At 37.8% G+C, this 19,502-nt stretch overlaps 1 protein-coding gene across 1 annotated transcript; it reads left to right on the forward strand.

Moving 5' to 3' along the window:
- The first annotated feature begins 3,194 nt into the window (after positions 1 to 3,194).
- socs6a (suppressor of cytokine signaling 6a) lies at positions 3,195 to 10,213 on the forward strand. Its single transcript, XM_081352081.1, has 2 exons — positions 3,195 to 3,572; positions 7,807 to 10,213. The coding sequence occupies exon 2, from the start codon at positions 7,924 to 7,926 to the stop codon at positions 9,499 to 9,501; it is 1,578 nt and encodes a 525-aa protein (XP_081208207.1). The 5' UTR covers positions 3,195 to 3,572; positions 7,807 to 7,923; the 3' UTR covers positions 9,502 to 10,213.
- The last annotated feature ends 9,289 nt before the right edge of the window (positions 10,214 to 19,502 follow it).

The raw sequence follows: 19,502 nt of genomic DNA on the forward strand, positions 1-19,502 counted from the left end.
CCTTTAATCTGCAGAGGTCAGGTGGTACAGCGGTCACGTGGTTGTTGCTATCAGAAAATTACGAGTTTGCATGTTGTAATTTCAAGTTCTACAAGCACGTGAAGGCTTTTTACAGTTCAGAATCGTTACTGTAATTGCAACATGGAGTGAACGCACATTTATTGGGAACGTCAGCCCATCCCCCAGGTCACATGACTTTTTTGATGCGGATCATTTGGTAAATGCGCATTTATTTGGTAAATGTGTTTCCATCATAGTTTATGTGCATTTTTATGCGCTTTTTCTTTTTTTTTTTTACGTTTATCTGCGTCTTGGTGTGTCCATCCAATATTTTTTTTTATCCGATATCCCAAAATGCACATAAAAATCTTGTGGATGGAACATAGCTTATGATACATGAATACAGTCTTTCCGACATGATGAACGCACATAGGCCTAAATAATTTCAATTAAAGGCTATTTTAATGATCCTAAATAATATCCAGCATAACATGAATGTAAAAACACAAACATTTCTAGTTTTATGTCGATGAAGTGGGTCAATAAAGCTGGAAAAAAAGGCTGAAGTAAAAACAGAAAGTGCATGTCAAAGTTACATAAACGACTCATGCCTCCAGCACATCATACTTTAACATTTCACAACCAGGCCATCATTATTATAAGCACGCTTATTCAAAGAGTTCATTCCCGACACAATCCTCAGACTTCTTCAAAGCACATTAACACCCAAATGACCCAAAAAGGATAGACTCAGTTTAAAGACAATGAGCAAAACATGTTTTACAAGCTAAAGTAGGTTAAATATCGATGGTGTTTTTTTTTTAGCACATGGTGATTGCATTCAGCTCGAGTCGTACTATAGCTGACTCATTATATTCTGTGCGGCTCCAGCTGTTTCAGGTGCAATTAATGCAAACTCTCTCAGACACTTTAAGGACTCTCCATGTGGAGCGAGCAGAGGTTTTGAAGGACTAGCTCGTGGATCGCCTTTCCTGCATGCTAATGCATCCGGAGCATGCACTTGTTGACTTGAAAGGAAAGGAAGAAGGCATACGCTAAAGAGGTAAACATGATCAATCCAATAAATGACCCCGGACCGGAGTGCAAGAGCCAAGTAATCTCAGACAACAAAAACCCAAGTGGTCCCACTGGTACCATCACTGTCTGACATGTCTGTAATACACGTCTTCCGCTCCACTGCAAGTGTTGAAGATATTAGGGTGGGCACCGAGGGACCTCTGACAACCACCCCCCTAGCGAAAACAGTCAAGCTGAAGGACTAAATCAATGTGAGAGATGCTACAGACATATTGAGCAAATCATTTCTGGCTCATGCAGCTTTCATACAAAATAGGGAGAAATCATATAGGATATGACACATGATAATCTCCTGCTTTTGAAAAACATAGAAAGCATGCAATGTGCATAAAGAATCTGTCTTCTAAAACCACTTTATAAGCATGACTGTGCTCTTTTAACGAAACATGTTCTCTCCTCCTCTCTGGATATAATGTGGTTCAGCTTGATAAGCCTTAATTGGGGCATGAATTAGGCTCTTTGCTGAGGCTGTCTCTGCATAAAGAGCTCCAGCAGGTTCACCAAGGCATTTTATTAACTTGACAGGTTAACTTAAAGGGAGGGGAAAAAACACATCTCAGAGTGTGAGGCTCAAATTAGCCCAACGGCAGTAAACACAATTACCCACTTTAAAACAATACTGACACTAATTAGGCCACCAATGAATTACTTAAAGTTCATGCTTTGTCTCCAATAACACTGCAGCATTTAGAAAAAGAAATAGCTATTTGACAAAATATTCATAAATATAGGCTAAATAAATTATACAAATAATAATATTAAAATGGTCAAACACTTAGAAACATAATCTGATTGTGTGTTTTTAAAATAACACAACACTACTGTGGATAATTCAATGAAAATGATTCTGTTTTCCATTTTTCTAATAATAAAAAAAATATATATATAAAAAGATTATTATTAGCATTACAATTTGAGTGACACGTGAATTTCAGAATTTCCCAAACAATTCACTCCCATAATATTATATAACAGTGTTATTAGTGTTGATGGTTAACACCATTTAGTATGTGATTAGATCTTAATTTAAATCTGTGATTATTCTCATGTGAACTATGTTGTAGACTTTTTTTCAAATTTGCAGATGTGTAAAATGAACAAACAATCAAATACTGTCACTCTTTATAGCATATTTTTACATAATACATAAATAATGGATACACAGTTTAATAATACACAGTTTGATAAATACTTGAATATAGGTAGCCTAATAAATAATCTGCTGCATAGCCTATTCAAAGTGTCAAACTAAGCCAATTATATTATTATGTGATGGTTTGATGCACAACAAATGTAAATTTACATTAAGTTGGCTATTTCACATTAAATAAATAGACAGCTAGCTAGCTAGATGGATGGATGGATGGACAGAAAGACAGACAAAAAGATCAATGGTTTGTGCAAGATCTCTCAAACTTTGATACACTGTAGCCACATTTGTCAACTACAAAATAAAACTCACTTGGACTAGTACTACAACCACAGATATGTGAGCTAATGTCAAATACAAAGAGTTTAGTTGTTACAATCTATGTATCTCACTATAGGTGTGAGTTGTAACACTGGCTAGATGTAAGAATGAGAGATACGTAAATTCTGAAAATGTGCACACAAAAAAGGATGCGCTCAAATGAGGCGGATGTTTTTTATCTGATAAGACGACATGCGTAAACCTAGATGAATTCACATTTACCACAAACCACATTTGCTTTAAAAGAGTGTGATTGATAACTGCACTGGACTGGATTGGAATCATTATAAGAGGTTGATTGTAACATTTTTAATGAACTGTTACAACTATCCCCAGCCCAAACAGCCATAACATAACAACAATTAAGATATAATACAATAAGCACTTGAATATAAAGTAATAAATAATCTGCTGCATAGCCAATTCAAAGTGTCAAATGTTGTAAAAGTCATGGTTTGTTGTACAACAAATGTGATTTACATGTTTATGTTGGTTATTTCACAATCAACAAATACATAAATCTTAGTCCAGACCACTGATCTATGTAAATTTATATAGAGAAGTGGACCAGCAGACACCCTCCTCCCTCTTGTTATCCTTTCAGAGTCTTTTCCCATAATGCAACACTCAACAAAGGAAGAGGGAGAGGAACAGGCTGTAGCCAAAGTGGCTAGCTAGCACAAAAAGGGGAAGAAAGAAATGGAGCTGTCTTGAAAAATTAAAGGAATGTTTCTCTCATCAAACTGGCAAATACAGATGAGGAGAAAACAGCCTCGGCTCCTTACGTGCATGAGATGATGACAGACCACGAGTAGTGGGTTTTAATGTAGTAAAGCAGCTCTTGTTCGAGTGAGGGAGCTGTTGCTGGATTAGCTTAGCAGCTAGCAGTCTATTATTAGCACGCTAATGCTAAATGCAACCCTCGTCGTCAGATCTACGGACACGTTCGACCCAGATCCATCTTTCTGAAACGAGAGAGGGGGATTAAACTCTGTTTAAAGTGGTAAGTGGACGTAATTTGTTGAATGTACGTGCATATTTGCACCCTTTATTTGTGTCCGACACGATGAATGTACCGTAGCCGGCTAGCTAATTCAGCTCACTCCAGGCCTGTTTATTTTGCGAGACAAAGTTACAAAGATTTATCTGATTGTCCAAACGTATTTTATTTTTTTTCATTTTTTTTTTTTATTTTTTTTCCAATTTTATAAATTATTAAACTTCAGCCTTTTAGTTTTTGGTTCTATGTTGCTCTGTAGTTATTGAGTTAGATGCTGCTGTATCATTTAGGCTAGGTGTGTTGATAAAGGCCTGTGTCAGTTCTGCTGTAAACTGCTGATTTTGATGAACATCAAGGATGATTATAACTATGCCTGGTTTTAAATGTTGGGAAGAATGTGAGAATGGTCTATTATTTTGTTTAGTTGGATAAAATTGTTGTCATAATTAAAATAGACCTAAGCAAACAATAGCCTTTAAAATTACTTAAAATACATTTATAATAACTATGAGGCAATCGTTTTTGATTCCAATCCACCCCCTTCAGTTAAATGACAAATGGTCCCTTAAACTATAGACTTTAATGACCCCTATGTGTTTTAACATGTTGAAGACCTTTCTCAAACACAAAACAGGGCTTGACATTAACTTTTTGAGGCACTTCTCCTTCGGACAAGTAAATTTATGTTTTACTTGTCCATGCACAAAAGTCACTTGTCCGGGTAAAGATATATAATTTTATCATTTATTTGTTTTTTTGTGTTTTGCTAATGCAGAATTCGAACAAACCATTGAAAGCATCCAAACACTATCAATATTAATAAAATTCAGTTGAAACAGTAGAAAGGAACGTGTCCCAAGAACAGAGTTCCCCTTCAACAAGAAATAAGGATCTCCAGACTCCATAATACAAAGTAATACTTTGCACGCTGGTGTGCAGACAGTGTATCATCAGAGGAAGTGGTGACTCTTGTAGGTATCCTCAGAATTTGCAAGCTAGCTAGACAAGCTGAAGCTAGCTAGACTTACAGTATACTATATCTAAAATAATTTTGTAGACATAGAGATGCACCGATTTAAATTTTCTAGGCCGATTCCGGTTTTTCATTGAGTTTGACCTGCCGATTCCGATTTTTTTTTTCTAACCACTTTACAGTACACACATATATTTATTTTTGATCATTTCTTTAACCCTTTCACGCGTAAGTTTAAAATATTCTAACTGACCCCCCCCACCCCCCAGAGTGAGTTTTTTCAAGGCGAACGTTCCCTTTAATGTTTCCATGGCGACGCGTCACGCGACACCGCAGCCACAGATGTGTCGCTTTTATTTCGCTTTTCCTTTATTCAAAATATTCACAAACTTGCTTACCATGTCATCAATCAGCCTATCTGATATTCCGATTCTCAAATACGTGTGAGTGAGTGTGTTTGGTTGTTTAAAAACCTTTATAAATAATCTTGATCATGAGATGGGCGCCACAATGTTGTCCTGTCAGTCGGATTTACAGCACGTGAATTCATCAGTTTCTCCCGAAATAAATGCAAGAGAGTGGCCGGTGAACTGAGAAGAATAGAGTAAACTTTATAGTTACTTCCACTATGTTTGTCTGATATGAATAACACACGTCGGCAAATTATATTTGAATAGATTGTTATTGCTGCTTCCACAGACATCAGTGTGTATTTTACAAACTCCAAATGTATTGTTTTACTCGTGCTTATGTGTATTTAAATATCTGAAACCTAAAATAAACATTATGAGGTTAAAAACACTGCTTAGTTGTGATATATGACAGCGCTGAACGCGTCCGACTCTGGCTCAGCGCCAGGCAACGCGCGAAAGCACAGTTTGAATCTGGCAGTGATGCGACGTCTCAAATCGGTAAAATTAAATCTGTAAAATTATAGACGTAATGAGTGGCACATAACGTTAAGTAACATGGCATTTTATTTTGTTTGAAATTTAACTTGTCCAGTGGGACAACTAATTTTCTCTTCCACTTGTCCTACAAAAAAATCCACTTGTCCCGGACAAGCGGACAAGCCTTAATGTCGAGCCCTGCAAAACAGTCCCTATTTCATTTCTGGAAGCAATGGACAAGCAATGTAAATAGTAAATAGGCAAGCAATGTTACTACATTCAAATACTGACATTAAAGAATACATGAAAATAACATTTAAGTAGTCACACTGGTAACTTCTATAACAAAGTAAAATCTCCAGAGAAGTCATCCAACTCATGTGATATTTAGAAGGAAAAATATTGATTAATACCTTGATAATAATCACTCATTACATATACATTGAAGCAGCAGTGGATTCCAATCCACCCCCTTCATTTTATAGAATAACACTGTTAAAATTCATTAAACATAACGTACATAAGTTGATTATTTATATATTATGACAAATGCCTGCAGAGGGCACCACTGGCCTGGTGTTTTTGTTGTTCCACTTTACAGCAGATCAAATCCTTGTTTAAAGTCCACGTGAATCGGAAGTTGCAACCGACTTTACTTCAGTGTTGTGACGTATTTCCAAGTGAAATGGAACATTTTATAGAGGGAGGGGTTTTATTTTAGCACACCTCCTCCTCTCCATCCCTCGCTCATAGCAGACTGACGGTTGGAGGAGAGTGGTTAAGGATATTCAACCCAAGCCGTCAAACTGACGTCAATATAGACAGAACGTCATTCCAGAGCAGAAGCAACTTTTCAGATTTTGATTAAAGATTACCATGACAAACTATTTTTTTCTATGTATTAACTTTCACGGGTTAATTGTTCACCACAAGACTAGTTATGTGCGATGAAGTTAATAGTGTCAAAATTGATTTCATGACAACTTTAATATTGGCCAAACGACATTTAATTCAAATGTTTACTTAATCTTTAATATTTGCCACTTCTTTACGATAGAAATGCTACAGCCACTATAATTTCTTGAACAAGAATATGTGGATATCAAAACTTGCAAACTTGCAAAAAAGAGTGAGGTTTTTAAAGGTGGTATCAGTGATTTCAGGCCCAAAAATATTATCACATTCATCTAATCTTTCCTAACGATCCGCTAGCTGCCCACCCCATAAGCATGCCGTCAAAAAAACGCGTCTCTGTAGGCAGCCTAGGCTCCGAGATCTGCACACAAAAACAAATGGTTTCACCAGCCACTCAAAAATAAAACAAATAGTGTTCCAACCAATCACTGACAGGGGGAGGGTGTTGTGAGATTTTGTGCACGGCTGCACGCGAAGTCAGAGCTGAAGAAAAAGCTGGCTCAAAACCTCACAACACCCTCCCCCTGTCGGTGATTGGTTGGAACACTATTTGTTTTGGTTTTGAGTGTTTGGCTAAACCATTTGTTTTTGTATGCAGATCTCAGAGCCTAGGCTGCCTACAGAGACGCGTTTTTTTGATGGCATGCTTATGGGGCGGGCAGCTAGCGGATCGTTAGGAAAGATTAGATGAATGTGATAAAAATATTTTTGGGCCTGAAATCACTGATACCACCTTTAACTTTTATTTTGAAATTGCTATGAACAGTTTGCATATTTGGACACATATTGATGTATTCTCCTGTGCTGGTGTAGGTTTATAAATAATTTACATTACAAATCTGATGAAATGGCGTTCCCAGATGAACATTATAAGCCAACCAAACTCTCAGCATATGCAGAGATGGAGTTTGAGCAGCATTTACTGTGAATGGAACGGCTCTGAGACGCAAGTAACCTACACGCATGTAAATAATTAAAGTGCATTAAACACGCAGGGCATTTATTTATTTAATTGAATTCACAATAGTACTATGCTATAGAAGTGTTTTAAATGGTTAATACAACGTGCTGCTTTAGACAACAATCCAATAATGCGGTTCATGGATTCATGTCCGCGGAATGGAAATGATTAAATTTCGATATAAATGTGAATTATCTGAATGTCAAACTCAAAGGTAGGCTATATTAAATGGTTATAGAGTTTGCCTTTGTTTTATTATACAGAACTCTTAAACAACAACCGAAAACTAATGAAGACTTAAAATGGGTGCTCATGTCATGTATCTGGGCTTTGGTGCTGGGTTCTCAGCACTGTCAAAATAAAAGTTACGTTTACGACACTTATCGGCCAAGCTGGAAATTGTCTTTAAATGTCATGATACATAAAAAAAACTGAGTACTCTGCATGTTTAGTGGTTAGATCACTTTTTCATGATGTTTTTTATCTCACCTTTTGCAGATGACAAAGGCTTGGCGTTCACATGATTGACGTTCCCAAGTCACATGGCCGGACTAGGTTAGCCTTCATCGGTCAGCAGATAAGACCATCCCATGCCCTCACCTGGGGTGTACAAGGATGAAGAAGATCAGTCTGAAGACGATCAGAAAGTCACTGAACATAAAGGGCAAAGAAGATGGGGATTTCGTCATGCTCCAGCAGCCGTCTTTAGCAGCTGAGTTTGCCAAGGATGACTCTCTCTTTGGAGGCTGTTACACCAAAGGGCTGGTAGGTTGTGATCTTAATGGGGAGGATGAGAAGGGTCATAAGAACCGTTCAAAGAGCGAGAGTCTTATGGGCACTCTAAAGAGGAGACTGTCTACCAAACAAAAAGCGAAAGTCAAAGGAGGTTCCACAGCGGTAGGCTCTGGAGATGATGATGACACGTTCTCTTCCTCGTCAGTCCCAATAAGCTTTAATGAAGTCAAAGCCCAGCGTCCCTTAAGATCCTCGTCCCTCCGAAGCCACCATTACAGCCCTTCTCCGTGGCCTTTCCGGCCTGTCAGCTCAGAGGAGGCTTGCATCAAGATGGAGGTGAAGGTCAAAGCTATGGTCCACTCCCCGAACCCCAGTCCCTCCCTCAATGGCATCAGAAAGGAGTTCCATGACATCCAAATAGAAGGTCTGTTCCAGGATCAGAGCCAGTCTCTGAAGGACATGGAGACTCAGAGTGGTAGCTTGCATTTGAACATTGAGGATCACGTGCCTATTGGACTCACACCTCAGGACTACATCCAGTACACAATGCCTTTAGATGAGGGAATGTACCCAAATTCGTCCCAATCCTTCTGCTTGGATGGCCCCTCGCCAATGGAAGTGGTCGATCAGGTCGAATCTGTCTCTCTGCACGTGGACCAGTGCCCGGATGACCACAATCTTGTGCCGCCAGACATTCTCATGGAGCAGGCGGTGAACGGACACCTTCCTGGTACTCCGTCAATGGTCCTGTCCAATTCCAGAGCAGACACACCTTTATTTTCTCCCTCACTATCACCTCTTTCCACCAACGATATTCCAAGAACCCTCTCTGGGTTCAGTGGTGCAGACTCTCATGTTGTCGAGAGAGTGAGGCATCACCTGAACTTTGATCCCAATTCCGCTCCTGGTGTTAGCAGGGTGTACGATTCTTTCCAAACCAGCGGACCCATGGTTGTAACAAGCCTTACGGAGGAACTTAAAAAACTGGCCAAGCAGGGTTGGTACTGGGGACCTATAACTCGATGGGAGGCAGAGGAGAAGCTCATCAACCTTCCAGATGGCTCTTTTTTGGTGAGGGACAGTTCAGATGATCGCTATCTCCTCAGTCTGAGCTTTCGGTCACAAGGAAAGACGCTTCACACCAGGATCGAACACTCGAATGGCAGATTTAGCTTTTATGAGCAGCCTGACGTAGAAGGTCACACTTCTATCGTAGATCTCATCGAGCACTCTATAAAAGACTCAGAAAATGGCGCTTTCTGTTACTCCAGATCCCGTCTGCCGGGGTCCGCCACTTACCCCGTTCGGTTGACCAATCCTGTCTCGCGGTTCATGCAAGTCCGTTCGCTGCAATATCTTTGTCGCTTCGTCATTCGACAGTACACACGGATAGATCTGATTCAGAAACTGCCTTTACCAAACAAAATGAAAGATTATTTGCAGGAGAAGCACTACTGAACGGACTGTAGTGGGATATGGTAGTAAATTGCACTTTTTGTTGAGTGACGCATTCTTAAAACAGTTTACATGTATGGAGGTCAAGTGATCAGTTGCATAAGTTGATTTTCCGATCTTCCCACAGAAATGAATAGTAAATTTGTTGTTGCTCAGATTCAGTGTTTTACGTTTCACAAGGCTCTTCAGAGTGATGTCCAAAAACCAGTCAGGATTTTTGATGCCATGCCTAATACACATTTCATATTGACTGCAGTAATGCTAATACTATTATCAAACTTGGATTTCGCCGAACAATGGTAAATGCGATTGCACCTTTAAAAGGAACTTGCTCCTTTCTAGAATTATGATGTCAGCCACGTTTTTGTCAGGTTTTGATAGTTTTTCTTCTACAAATCGGTACTTTTAATGAAATTTGTGAATATGCTGGATGACAGAATTTTAGTGGAATACAGTTATCGTCAAATATCAGCAGACAACTTTTGTAAGAGAAAAAGTATTTATTTAGCGTTAATATTCTACTTTTATTGGAGGTTTACAGTAAATCATTTATTCGTCCATTAGACTTTTGTAGATCTGTGCAACAACAAATTCAGCCAGTCAGGTATGAGAAGGCCAGAAAGAAAGGACTGTGAATCACATCTAAAACAAATGTTATAGAAGAATACATGCAGAATGCCACGAATCTGTGATGTTATACAAAAAGGGAGCAGGTAAGAACAAAAGAGGTTTAGTTTTTTTTATATATATATATATATATATATATATATATATATATATATATATATATATATATATATATATATATATATATATATATATATATATATTGTATAGTGTGGTTCACACAGTATTCTGTTCTGTCTAAATCATTTTTGGCTCATTTACATGAAGTAAATATTTGTAATGGTTCACAAACATTTTTCTTTTTTTTTCTTTTTTTATACATTATTTCAAGTATTTCATATTCTAGTGCTGGAATGATTGCCGTCAATCGTTGTTGTTGTAAAAGCTCTGGTTGAGAGAAGAAAATAATGCCAAGAATTGTTCGCAACAACCTACCAAACCCAAAAGCACAGTTTTATAGAAACATTTCACCTTAAATGGCTTGTTTACACTTGAACCATAACCAAACATTCAATTAATCTGCAAATATCCCAAAGGAATTATGCATTCATAAGTTCTTGAGTGATTATGGGAGATTTTTCCCCCTCGCAGAACCGACAGCAGGCTTTCCTCACCGTCTGCCCTCCATAATAACAGCATGTCAGCCTGTCAATATTCCATAAACACTGCTTCAAGCCAAAAATGTTGCATTCAGATATTTGAGAATTCATCTGTTGTGCATTGTTTTTCCCCACACCACCTATCCTCTTTCCTGTCACCTGAAAGGGAATTATGTGTTGCTCATCTATCCTTTAATAGGGCTTCAGATAGGAGAAATCGTCAGTCATCGGAAGCTCGTATTTTGTGAGAGTTAGTGGTTTATGTGCATTACTTAAATGCTGGGATAAATTTGACATGAAATGGTTTTGCATGTGCACTGTCCTCATGCAAGTCAACACCAGTTGGCTTTGGACTAGATTGGGATAATCAGCAAACGGGAGCTTATAAATGTCTCTTTAGCTGGCATATTGAATGTGTGTGAATCAGCCAGATCTTTCTATTTGTGGTTTTCACACCACACATGGTCCAAGGCTTTTAAGGGCCTTTTTTTTTTTTAAGTGCCAAGTGGCGTTCACAGAAACTGGTGAACAATGCCGCGGAAAGTATTCGTGAGACACATTGGGGAGACTTTGACGGTTAGCTGTCAAATAAACAGTTTTAATATTTATTAGTGAAAACAACCCATAGAGTTCATTCCTTCAGCGAAAAAATGGTTTATGTGATGCGTATGAGGGAACAGTTTGAGACTGGAATCGCTCCTTTACACAACTGAAAGGAGCTTATTTTAAATGCTGAATCTTGCTGTATTTGAATGGGCAAAAACTGCCATTTTCCCATTAAATGAAGGTTTTTTTGTTGTTAGATGTCAGAAGAATCACCTAAATTGTGTGTGTTTGAGAATGAGAGAGTGTGGACAAGTAAGTAACAAAAGGAGGAATGTCTTAGGCAAGGCACAAGATTTTCAAGAATGTGGAAGTCGACTAATGCAAAAAATAAATGTGAACTTGAGTGTTTGACCGCAATGTACATTGAATTTCTTTTGTTTTTCCCAGATGTGTGGCATAATTAGATAAACACTGAAAATGTTCAGTGTGTGTGAGCATGTGTTTCAAAAAAGGAAAAAAAAAAGTTGCCGGGACTCCATGTTCAATATCATTTTCATGACCTTGTGTGTACGCGTTAGATGTCTCTTGTTCGGATTGCTGAAGTATTTTGAACCGTTGACAGTTGAGCACTTAACAAGCTTCACTGAAATATCTATTTTTCTGATCCATGTTCTGTTGTCCTTGTGCTGCGAATGAAGGTGAATGTTTACATGATGTATTTAGTACAAATTAGTTTATCTTTGTTTATATCTCTTTCTTAAACATCTTGGTACAATTTTACAAATGTATTTCTTTAATGTGTCATACACATTTGTGCTGCTTTACGATTATGATTGCCTTTTTAATTACAAAATGGGGGAGATAGAATGTCACCTAGATATAGGCCTATGTATTCACAATGACTTTGGTATAGTCTTGAGAAAGTCAGATGCAAAAATTGTAGTCAACGTTTTTAATCGGTGATGATAATGCTCTGAATTCAGTCCTTTTTGTTGAAAAGGGTCTGCTCACTCCAGTTTACATGGTCAGTTTCCCAAAGTCAGTTCTTGTTCATTTGAATCAATGAAAGTACCAATAGTGTTTTCTTGCACATTTGGATACAGTTAAAACATTTTTGTATCTGCTGGTATAAATTATGAATAAAAAACTTATTCAAATCTTTATTCTGTACTGTATTTCATTTACATTTACACAACAACAATGCACTACTAAAAATGGAAATGGTTTTTCTTTTTTTTTTTCACATACAGGTTACAACGTTGTCAAAACGATCCCCATTCACACACATCCACGAAAACTACTAAAAATGCTGTGTTACAGTGTTACATATGCCAGGCCAATAGTTGGCAATGTCACTTTGTAAAGAAACACTATAGACTGAACACGTAACATGCATGACGTCAACGTTTTCACAAATTCGCGTTTCGGCAGTAACGGTTGGTATCGTTTTCAAAATCTAGCGCTTTGAAACCCGTTTGCAAAAGTTTAAGGGTGCTTTCACACTTGGTTCGATTGCCTGTTCCAAACTCGAGTTCGACTGCTCCCCCCTCCCCCTGCCCCCCGATGGACTGTGTTCACATTATTATTTGTATCTGGACCGCGGTACTCCTGCGTCATCAAGCTGCAGCTGGCGCCTACTCGTGTTGCTTGGTAACCGCTATGAAAGGCGTCAAAATGGATAGATTTGCTCGCTTCACATTTGTTCTTTTTTTTTTAACCTTTGGTTTTGTTTTCAAATAAAAGATACAGAAACACACCTGCGTCTGTCTGCCGCAAAAGTATTAAACCGTTTAAGACCGACCGTTCCGCCGAAGACAATTTTTGTGGAGGCAAGCAGAAATCATCTCCCGCTTTTCGTCAAGGTAAGTGACCCTTTTACAGTTGGTAAACACAGTGACGTATTTGTGTGGGCGGAGCTTAGCTGGAGGCAGAAAGATCCCTCTGGCCGTTTCACTAACGTTAGTTTGCAAGTTTTGTTAGCTTGTTTTTTAACAATGACTGGAGAAAATCCGATTTTGTCTTAATGTTCAAGGTCACTCACTGTCCAGGATGCCGAATGTTATTTGCAAAAGTTAATTTTAACGGACGGAACCAGATGACCGTACACGCTCAGTCAATGGACGAACTGACAGGATTAACGTTAACGCTACCTCCGGTTGAGTGGCCTGACTTCTACACCTACCCGATAGAGAAACTGAGGGTAAAGAGAAACTGAGGACATATAAATATATTTAGATGCCTATATAATATAACTATGTGCTGAATGGTCATGTAAAGACTTGTGTGGTTCAATCCGCAGTTCTGCCTAGCCAGCGCCAAGACGACAATGTAAAGAGTGCACGGTGCAATTTTAATGATATGAATATTTTCTAGAAATAAAAATTCCAGATACAGCATACTCATTTTTCATTGATTCTTGCACCCAAGAACACAACAAGATGACTTTTAATAATAAAAATAATAATTTAAGCTCCTTATTATGTAGCCGAATCTGTGCTGGTTTGTATTGGCCGCCTCCAGTTTTCCGTTTGTTTTGCCTCCAGCTAGCGCCGTGACGTAGGCGCAAAAGGGGTCTATAGACCCTTTTACAGTTGTTAAACGCAGGCACGCACCACATTATACGTCATCAAAAGCGGTTCTTTTCCGCGGTTTGGTTCGATTGCGTTCATATCAGCCCGGTCTCACCCCAAAACGTCACATACTGACGCGTCTTGACCAAACGGCAATATACGACGAAAAGGGTACCCCTAAACGTCCATATGAGACGAAGACATAAGCGCACCAGCAGCGCCTCTTAGCGGTACCCTAACGCATACCTAAACCTACCCATAACCCGAATAGTCACATACGGACGTTTTAGGGGTACCCTTTTCGTCGTATATTGCCGTTTGGTCAAGACGCGTCAGTATGTGACGTTTGGGGGTGAGACTGTGTTATTCATATCAGCAGCGAACCGTACCCCAGACCACCTTTTTAAGCGGACTCGAGTACGGTTCGCGGGTGCGCACCCGAGTTCGGAAGACAGCGTTCACATCATCCAAACGAACCGAACTCTGACGTCATTCGAACCCGGGTGCGCACCAAAAGTGCTAGTGTGAAAGCGCCCTAAGTTTTCAGGCCTCAAAAAACGCTGTTTGAACGGCCAAAACGCATAAAAAGTTTGTATCTGCTGATAATCAAAAAAATATAGAATATACTCAGTTCTTCAATGTGGAACAGGCACATATTTATTCTTTTTCTGGGTGCAAGATGTTTTATTCATGGTAAGGTGGTGATAACTTGTCACACTAGGATGCCACCCTCATGAAATAGCACGCCCTTTTAAATGTGCCAAACCGAGTGAGCCAAACTTTCTGTGTGAAAAGAAGAGTAGGTTTGTTTTGATATTCAGCTACATATTCTGCTTCAGGAAACAGTTGGTATTATGGATCTGTCATACTGTGTTTTCAAAGCCTCCGTCTGTTATCCTCGCATTGTTTAGGTAAGAACTTCAACACTGTTTAATATGCGTTTCACATTCTGTTGGGTCAATTTTTATCCTGAGTACAAAAACTGATTTAACTAAAAAATATTCATGACTTGGAGTTCATTAGCTATACTATTGAGAAGCCCAAATTAAATTTGAATCGCTCAAGATTTGCTGGTGTTACGTCAGTTTCAATTAGAGAATAGAATCGCTGTTCGGTTTGTTTTTTACTGGGAGTGTTTCTTTATCCCGTAAGTCATCAATCAAATGTCTTATTTTGTAGATTTATGACTTAGCCCTTGCCATCTGGTCCTCTGCATGAAGTTCCATTTGTCAGCGGATGATGAAGACAACTCAAATTACCCAGTGAACACAGCTATGGCTTTAAAATGACACGGCAGAAGGAACTTTGGTCTGAAGCATAATGATGAGACCCAAAGTGCCTGCTGGCATCAGATTTTTTTATTTGTGGGGTAGCCTATTAAAGGTTCACTTTTGAGAACAGCCTGTGATCCCATGCCAAAGGTCTAATCAATCACCACTGAAGCTATGGGTAACCTGCATTCATAACTTATTTACTGAGCATAATTAATTAATGCCATTTTTTTTTGTTGAAAATGGCTTGGTTTTGGGTTGCTGCCAGTTTGTTTATTGTTCAATGTTTAATTTTGTCTCTGTCAGTTTTTATTGTAGGCCTATTTGATGCTTTTAAATGGATATGTGCGGAGCCCCTATAATGGTCATGGTGATGCGAGGAAAATCAAGGTTTTAATGTTGTTTATATGTCTGTGGTGTTTTTAATATGCTTTAAGACAAACCATGCATGTACAAATTCATAAGTCAACACCATTGCTGAGTATTTTTTCATTAAAACTGCAGTGAACCAAAGACAGTCTCAGAAACACATTGCTGATGTTTCTGACATCACAAACTACCTTGTAACCAATCACGTCAATGCATTATTCGCCAACTAGTGGATCTCTGAGCTGGTGTGAGTGGAGGCGGGGCTAATTTGCATATTCATAGAACCACATATACTAAATGAGGCAATGTTATTTTAAGGCATGAAGTAATTTTTTTTTTTTTTTTTTGGTGATCAATGACGAGTTTTAAGGTATAAAATTATTGACTACAGGGGAACTTTAAAAACTACAATTGAATTTAGGAATCACAACATTATACTAAAAAAATTGAGAAAAAATATTTTGAGATTTGCTCATTACAAAAGTGTGAATTGGTGTATTAGTGTTATTCAATGTGATATATTATAATGTCAGTAAGCATTAGAGGTGAAGTCAACCTAAATGCAAACATGATAAAAAAAATGAGCATGATCAATTAAATATTAAAAAGAAATCTATCATCAATAACTCACATGAAGCCAATATATTCCGATGATTATATACAGATTGACATTTGCATTCAATATCTGCAAAAAATGCCCCATTTTGAATGCCCCCTAACAATAATTTCAGAAAGATAATTTTGTGAAAGACTAAAAGAAACTACATTTAATGAAAAAATATAAATGAAGCTCGCAAAAGTCGCCTCCACAATCCTAGGAAGTTGTTATGTGGTTGCTAAGTGAGTTGTTTTTAGCATGTTGCTGGTTGCTAGGATGTTCTGGGTGGTTGCTCGGTTCTTGATTGCTTATCGAAAGAGTCCAAAGTCTCAAGTCTCTGGCTCGCTTCTTGTTTCAACTGCTTTTGAACATGCAGTGAAAGTCAATGGGGTTCAGAACAACATTGGACCTCACAGACATTATATAAATATTCTCTTTTGTGTTCCACAAAAGAAAGAAAGGCATGAAGGTTTTGAACATCATGAGTAAACAATTTTTGGCAGAACTGTCGTTTTAAGTATGAGAAACTAAAGTCAATTCAAGCTGGAATCCCGCCAGATAGACTCCTAGAATATGGCCTTTATTGCACAAACAGTCACATCTGGTACCTGAAGGACAACAGGTGACAGAGAATAAAGAGAGAGAGGAGGCTCCAGCAGTGTTATGGTGACAATATTCCCTTCCCCCAGTGATCCGCAGATCCTCATGTGGCAAAGAGAACAGGTGGTGCCCATCAGGAAGTGGTTGGGGAGAACTCTCTGTAGCCATACTTCAAGGAAGAGCACCATTGGTCCTTTAAAATCCTAGCCATACTGTTAGAAGAGAAAGATAAAATCCTAGCAGGTGTTCCTTTGTCAAGTTAGTCTCTGATAGCGTCTCAGGAGCAGGTATCTTTGGCATATGTTCCCTTTGCACCAATCCAAAGAGTTGGTTTCTCACCACTGATGGAAGCCAAGACTGTTTTTTATTGCGCAATCACTCGTAATCTATATGAAATTCCATGTCACACCAAAAAATAAGTTGACACTACCGATCGTGTGGATTTTATGGTTATTGCAGTTAATAAAATCAATGTGAACAATTTAGTAGTAGTGACAAATTAATTATGTATTGAGGATCGTTCATCATTTTCTCACCCTCATGCCGTTCCAAACCTTTTTTTTTTTTTGTCTGTTCAGAAGACTTGGAATATAGCACACAAATCATATATGGTCCACTTTCATGGTGCTTTTGTATCTTTCTGAAGCTTCTGTGGTTATTTATTGTAATTGCATGGAAAAGGGTGACAAGTGTAAAAAAAAAAAAGTTGCTGCCTTAAATTTTTAAGTACAATAAACTTGGATTTTTATGTCATTTCAACTTAAATAACATAAAACTGACTTAAAAAATGAGTTGAAACTTGTATAACTAAAGCAATGCAAAAACAGTTTTTAATCATATTTCAAAGACAATATGAAGGAATTCTGAATTTACATATAAATATGTACGTCTATAAATATAAAGTTCAGCTAAATGCATTTAGTATAAATGTAAACTATAATACATTTTTATTTAATTGTAATTAAGGAGCAAGTCTGGAACCATTAAATTTCTTTTAAAGTATCTGTAATAATAAAACTCTTCAATACACCTTTTAAAACTGTATGCTAATTCTTTTTCACAAGGGCAAACAGGTTTGAAACGACCTGAGCAAATGATGACAGGATTTTCATTTGTGTGTAAACTATCCCTTTAAAAGCATGTTCGTCACTTATAATATTCGATTTTTAATTCTATAACTTCAAGATCAGCTATCAAGTTTGTTCTAATTTCTCATCATAGCACTAAATATAATCACATCTATTAATGAAAATGCATAATTTATGACAACACTACCAAAAATCATCTGATATAAGGTGCTCATTTGCTTTGTGCTTTAATTGCAACACCTTTTAATCGCTCACAGTTTGGTCCCACCTTGTATCCCTCACAATTGTTGCCCCTACCAATTCCTTATCAGCATGTCACACACTTAACCAACAAAAGCCTTCACACCACAAAGTAAGTGTGCGTGAATCCTCTAGGCAGTGTTTCTCTGTATTACCTTTCTGCATCGTTTCTGCTTTGTCTCACCAGCGTTTACATGATCTGCAAATCTCTCAATCTTTCTACCAGCAATGCAGCTCTGATTAATGATTCTCTGAACCAGCAGACATTGCCCTGTTTAGCATGCTGTGCATTTACTTGTTTACTGTTCTAAAGGTGGCTTACTATTTCTCTTTACTATATGCTTTCTTGTACAGCAAATGATGACGAATTATTGTGGCACAGACATTTAGCCTCACTCAAGTCATGTAGGTCTATGTGTTGAATTAAAAAATCATGTTAAACATGTCAACCCTTAGGCTAGAAAGGGCTTGATACATCATTGACTTCTATGTAAATGACATGTCTGTTTTGAGAATCAGAATGGGAAAGGTGGCTATTTAAAAAAAAAAAAGGAAAAAAACTATCCATCTTTTTAAAGGAAAGCTTGGATGATACATCTAAAGGGGAAGAGGAGGAACTAGCTTTGCTTTTAAACTTGCCTTTTTCTAGCTGTGGAAAAAACCTTGATATGGATATTTTAGAGCAAAAATAATATTCAGTGTGAGTCTTAAAGATTACACATAGACAACAAGGCACAATTAAAATGCGTGACACTGAATATTCAACAACGTGAATATATATGCTGACAGAGATTGAAGGATTGCAGAATAGAAATGTCAAAAGCAATATTTTCTCAGCATAAAGCATATTTAAAAACTATTATGAGAAGATCGTTCAGTTTTCTGCTGTAGTCTATATCCTTATCCTTCAGTTGATCTTCAGTTGAAAAACATAATTCTGGATAAACAAAAATGTGTTTCAAAGGAGATGGCAACATATGGATATGAAATACAATCGAATACACAGATGGCTCAATAGATCCAGAATCTGCTTCAGCAGTGGTCATTCCTAAATTAAAATATACAATAGTAAAAGGACAACAAATCATTTATCTGTTTACATGACAGAGATGATCGCAATTAGCTATGTTAGCAATTCAGTGCAGAGGACATGAATCATCTTAATGATCAACTAAGACTCCTATTCTGTGTTAAAAATAATAATGTATGGTAAATCAACATCCAGAGAAGATATATTATTTGAAATCCTACAAACAACAAGGTTACAAAATTATCTTAGTATGGGTACCATCTCATGTAGCGGTGGAAGGGAAAGAGGAAGCAGATGCTTTAGCCAAGACCTTGGAAAATGTACAAATAGGACTAAATATTTCATTATGCAAATTTAAAATTGAAGGGTTAATAAAAAAGCAATAAAAGGAATGTGGGATAAGGAGGGAAAGGGTAGACACTTTTATAATGTACAAAGGGAAGTAGGCCAATGGAGCAGTTTGTAG

Source organism: Scardinius erythrophthalmus (genome assembly GCF_964197995.2).
Source record: "Scardinius erythrophthalmus genome assembly, chromosome: 22".
In the NCBI taxonomy this organism is placed as follows: Eukaryota; Metazoa; Chordata; class Actinopteri; order Cypriniformes; family Leuciscidae; genus Scardinius; species Scardinius erythrophthalmus.

Excerpts from the sequence above, each read along its gene's own strand:
- socs6a (XM_081352081.1), top strand. The coding sequence starts at position 7,924 with ATGAAGAAGATCAGTCTGAAGACGATCAGAAAGTCACTGAACATAAAG.